Source organism: Mugil cephalus, chromosome 20 (genome assembly GCF_022458985.1).
Source record: "Mugil cephalus isolate CIBA_MC_2020 chromosome 20, CIBA_Mcephalus_1.1, whole genome shotgun sequence".
Lineage (NCBI taxonomy): Eukaryota > Metazoa > Chordata > Actinopteri > Mugiliformes > Mugilidae > Mugil > Mugil cephalus.
In genome coordinates this window covers 21708005-21713632 of record NC_061789.1, presented here as the reverse complement: position 1 = coordinate 21713632, position 5628 = coordinate 21708005, and the positions used below count along the sequence as shown (strand labels likewise).

At 39.1% G+C, this 5628-nt stretch overlaps 1 protein-coding gene across 2 annotated transcripts; it reads right to left on the bottom strand.

Annotated features, from left to right (window-relative positions):
- Positions 1 to 1239: 1239 nt before the first annotated feature.
- Positions 1240 to 5267, bottom strand: LOC124997960 (transmembrane protein 235). Of its 2 annotated transcripts, XM_047572044.1 has the most exons (4): positions 4930 to 5263; positions 3885 to 3962; positions 3612 to 3749; positions 1240 to 1983 (listed from the first exon to the last, which is right to left on the bottom strand). In XM_047572044.1, the coding sequence occupies exons 1-4, from the start codon at positions 5099 to 5101 to the stop codon at positions 1739 to 1741; spliced, it is 633 nt and encodes a 210-aa protein (XP_047428000.1). In that variant the 5' UTR covers positions 5102 to 5263; the 3' UTR covers positions 1240 to 1738. The 2 variants fall into 2 exon arrangements, with proteins under 2 accessions (XP_047428000.1, XP_047428001.1); XM_047572045.1 differs by lacking the exon at positions 3612 to 3749 and having other exon boundaries at positions 4930 to 5267.
- Between the last annotated feature and the right edge of the window lie 361 nt (positions 5268 to 5628).

The window sequence follows — 5628 nt, the reverse complement described above, 5'->3', positions numbered from 1 at the left end:
TGAAGAAAAGACACCATGGTATGTATGTCTGTCTGTCTGTCTGTCTGTCTTTGTAACTAATTCCCTTCTGTCTGTGGTCCATCATACTGACAGACAGAAAGCAATGATGATGGTAGTCAAGAAGTACCACATGTTGTACAATACATAAAATCTATAAATGAAGTGTTTCATTTAACCATGAAACCAGCACATACTGATAAAAACTCAGTACTGACAAAAAAGACAAATCTTACAAAGGCAACACAATCCCCCTTGCAACACAAGCAATTGAATTACTAATGCATTTTACGCCTAATAAATAGTATGTGAGTTTGATCAAGGACTTTTGGTAGAAAAAGAAATCTTAAAGCTGTGAGACTGTGGAAGTGAAAATGACCGTACTCTGTCATATACAAGGACACAAACCAAAGAGTAATGGCTTAGCACCAACTTCTGTGTTCTTCTGCCAGAGCAGATTGAATTTTGTTCCATAAAAGTCTAATGGGATTTCAGCAGGGCTAATAAATTAGAGAGGGCTGCAAGGCTGAACCACGGTTATTTTGTTCTGCTTTATGGCTCTTCCCTCCCTGTACCATCCAAGGCAATATTACTGGCCAAGTAGCAGCTACACAGACAGCTGAGGGGACATAATTTTTCATGGTTCGGACTTTGATTAACCTGCCAGCACACCTTTAACTCTGATGCAAATCACATTTTAGCAAACATAAGCACGGAGTTGAATGCCATTTATATGTCCATTTATGACATTAACAGACCTTAATTAAAAACCGTGTCCATCCTTCTGCATTGAAAATACTGCACAGGCTCATTTCACAATTCTTGTCTGGATGTTGAGGAAAGGCCAGCAGGATAACCAGTTAAGTGGAAATACTTTATTAGATTCTAAAAAAATATGCTTGGCAAATCATTTACACCACCCCCCTGTCACTGGATGGGAATGTTCCAGAGATATATTTGCACATTGCACACCTCCTGCATATTACCTTCATATAATGGTAGAAAAGCATTAAATGAAAGCAAACTTACAGGTAATTATCCCACAGTATGATTGTGTAATGTGTAATTTTTCTTTCTTTCTTTCTATTGCTTTCTGCCTGACTCATTCAAAGACAGGTTTCCCAAATTAGTCAAATGAATTTACCATACATTTTCCCATTGCTGTAATAGAATGTAAAACAAGTGTACAGTGCCACTCAGTAAAAAAAAAATAAAAATAAAAAAACACGAGCACGAGACTTGTTATGTGAATGTAAATGTAAACTTTATTTATATAGCACAACAACCCACAGGTGAACCAAAGTGCTTTAAAGTAAAAGTAAGATAAATACACAGACAATAAATAACACAACAATAAAATAAAATAAAATCACGTAACATTTCTGAAAAGAAAAAAAACATCAAACGTAATGTAAGTGCTATTTGAATTTCTTCAATGAAGATCAATAAAGTACTATCTTATCTTCACCATTGTATTTTCATGGCACTCTGCACTGATACAGAGACAAAAAGTCAAACAGACATAATATTACAGTTTAGAGTCATCAGGCAACGCATTCACACATTTTCAGCCCTGTTTTCATCATCAGTGCATTTCTTAGGTTGGGTACAGACATTTGGAAGCATGAGACACTAACACTGTAATGTCACTCTAAAAGTCAAATACTGAGCTAACATTGTTTCAATACTATGCTTTATGTTGATGTTTGTTAGTTTCACATGGACGCTAGATTATGTCAGTTTATAACACGGTGATGGTTACACCAGAGTCATAATTTCCCTTCATTTGAATTATTCTTGCAGCCAGCATGAGCAGTAGTCCAGTTGCCACCTCCAGACTGTAGGAGAGCCAGGCCGTGGCTAATGACCAACCAAATGACACATCAACGTAAACAAGATTCTCAGGGGGGACAATCTGCTGGAACTCCTCCATGGCCTGATTTGAGTATTTGATGTAGATGCTGACCCCGGACAGGGTGAAAAGACCTGATGAACAGAAAGGCAGAAAGAAACAAAGTCTAAATTGTCCTAAAAGACAACCTAATTAAGAAATGGATTTGAATTGATCTGCTCATTTACTCTACAGGACGAACCTCAATATTGCTGACCAATATGGACTGACCTTTGATGTGGCACACACTGCTCAAATTCTAAACAAAGTTTGGGCTAAGAATAGTCTGTTCCCCTCCATGTCAATGTGGGCTATTTGTGTTGCTACATAACTTCCATTTTTCTGCACTGTCAAAATCAGTCCATCTGTTTCTGCATCAGTACTTTCAATTATCAAATTATGAATCATTTGATTAATACTGGCTCCACTCTACTGCAAGTACTACTACTCTAGTTTGTACCAAGTCCCCCACATGGAGCTTATGACCTATACTGCAGCTAGTCACCAGGGGGAGCTCTACTTAATTTAAATTCACTTTAAAGGAGCTGCTCCCCCATCCATCTATATTTGCAGTCTATGGCTTGAGCTCTGATGTTAAACTTATGATATTTTTAGAAACTGTTCTATGATTAATACTCTGATTGTGGCCTCTATGCATCTTTTTTGCATCAATCTTGCATATACATGCATAGCCTATAATTTTGATCACAAATACATTGTACATGTATGCTCTATTCAGGTGTATATAGGAATTTATTTTATGTATTGCTACCATCCCCTTAGTGCTTACCCTGGGGGTTTCTCGCTCTGGGTTATAAAACACATCAAATCACAACTTCAATTGTTACATGTACTTACTGTTTATTGCACTTCTGGTTAGATACTAAACTGAATTTCATTGCCCTGTACCTGTACATGTGTAATGATAATAAAGTTGAATCTAATCTAATCAGATCTATAGACATTGCTCTAGCCACTTTCCTCTTCACCTTTTATGGGGCTTGGTATTGGTAGTGGCAAAGCTTAGTATTTGTAGGTCTTTGATGTAGAGATGTGAACAAGACATATGCTGCCAAGCATGAAATTAGTTGCCTCCTCTGTGACATGGAGGCATGTCAGCAGAGATAACACACTATACAAGACCTTTGACATGTGACAGATTCTTCAATTGTGTGCCACTTCACTGTGTTCAGCAGTCAGCCAGCATGTTGTGATCAATACTGCTAATTGCGTTAGCATCCATTCTGAAAATGTTTTCTGGTGGGATGTCTATAAAATGTGTTCAGACTTGTCAGCCAGGTTGCAGTTCTGATTTACAGCTGTCTTCAGTAAATGACAGCAATGAATTATTTTAATCACGTCATTCTACAGCAGTGTAATCTTGGGAAATGGGTGCCAAAATGTGATTTATCATATGAGACTACACATGAGAGTAGCATTACCACCTCTCGCTCTGAATGTCTGTCATGCTGTTCACAAAATCTGTCAGAGACAATTTCTGACAAACAGACTGAATAGAAAGGAAAAGGATTACTGAGCTGAATGCACTTCACAGATGTACAGTATTTAGCATACACCTGCAAATCAATTCCAATTTTAATATATGCACAACTTCTCGTTGGCTATCATGATGCCCAGGTATATTGCTTATGTCTAAATACACATGCACACCACCACCACCAACAACAACACAAACATCCAACATACAACAGTCAGAGCTTACTGCAGAGAAGAAAGTGTGAGGCTGCCGCAACCAGCAAGGTGGGACTGCATGCCAACGAGCTGACAAGTCCAAAGATCCAGCCCAACACTAGCAGGACCAGGCTGAGGGGCAACATAATGACGACCGTTTTATGCAAGCCTGCAAACATGCATATGGACATGCGACAATAAATACACGCAATTGCTTCTGTAACTGTAAGACTTCATTTCCAAAACATATAAAGTTGTGTAATTATGTTGGTTAATTTGTCAGTTGATACATAAACTCACTCACCAAGAAGCTGCCTTTCTGCCTCTGACAGGGTAGACATATTTGCTGTGAAAGTGGGAATGAATGAACTCCGTTTTTTCCCTGTAAATGTCAAAGGAAAAGATTATATATGACAGGACCCATGGCAGAGTTTTGCAAAATTGTTCTTTAGATACAAAACAATGTGGATTTAGTAGTTCCATTTGATTGGCTTCATTGTACACATTTTACCATTGCATACACCTCTAAATCTAAATCTCTTTCTGACCTCTCAGCACCTGTGTATATTTTGTACAAATAATTAGTATCAGTGAATGCTCCATAATTTCCAGGGTGTTCCAGGGTGCTTTGAATCCAGTAGGCGTTTAAAATACTATTTTGAAGTCACTGTGTAGGCGACACAGACCAATAACAAATTGGACACATCCCGGAGCTGAAGCTCTGTCATTAAAAGCAGTTAATAGTAGCTGTGTAGAAAATATGGTACAAATGTCTAAATATATTACTGGTCTGCACAAACTGTATTTTATTCTAATCATTGCATGCACAGTGAATTTTAAATATGAACAGAATTTAATGAGTAGGCTAGTTGATAGGCTAATCCAGTCTGTTAGCTCCTCCAATATAAAAGCACTTGCATTTTCTCTCTGGTTCGGGTCTACAAACTAAATTCTGTGCAGGCAGTTTCAGCTGATCCCTGACGCCCTAATAGTGGACAATGAAATCAGGGACCGCTGTGGACTGCTGCGTTGTAAATGCACGGTAAAGCAGAAACACAAGAGAGGTGATCTATGGATAAATACAAACAGTGTCAGACATCAGCACAACCTGGTGTTACCCACAACTGACTGATTATTTCTTGTCAAAATCAGAAGACATTATTGGCATTTCACAAGTCAGAACACACTTAAATTATAATCGTGCGCATTTTACGCACACGGTTGCGACGATGTCTTCTCGAAATCAGCTTGGATAGAAGCAAAGCAAAATGTAGTTTAAGACTTAAAGGCTCGGGAAAAAAATAATACTAACATCCTATAGTGCCCCATTTGAAGTTGAACTGACATACCTTCATTAATTCTCCACAGTCCGGAATGTGAACTCAGGTCATCTGGACCCGTGTAGTTCGGTTTATTCACGTCGATTATGTACCAGTAATCAGTCCCTATTGCTACAGCGAGGAGGCAAAAACTGAGCAAGCCCGTAAACCCAGCCGTAAGAACCACCGATCCGTACTTCATTCTACAGTCCACAGGCAAGGCGCAGTCACGCTACTTATCACTGACGGTGAATGTTTTCACCACGGTGCGTGTTCTCCATGCTAAAATGTAGTTCTTTGGTGAAACACACACACACACACACACACACACACACACACACACACAACGGCTGGCTAGTGGCTGAGGGTCTGTGCGGTTGCTGCAGCGATTGATGCTCTGTTGACAAGGTGCGGGAACGAAACCTACGTTTCCGGCCTTGTATTCCAAAATAAAGCCCTAAGCGGTGAACATTCAGGTTATACAGCGTCAAAAAACAAGACCCTGTACCGCGGGAAATTATTCAGAGGGCAGAAGATAGATAATTAACCTGTCTACCTGTTGTCATTCAAAGAACAGAATAAGTCATGATGCTTGGAGTGAGATTGCGGTGACAGTGATGTATAAAGCTGGACAAGAAGAACTAATCAATCAAACTCAATGCAAACTGGGTTCTCGAGTAAGTTCTGAGATCCTAGTATGAGTAGTGGTCAGTAGAGCTCAATGAAAGT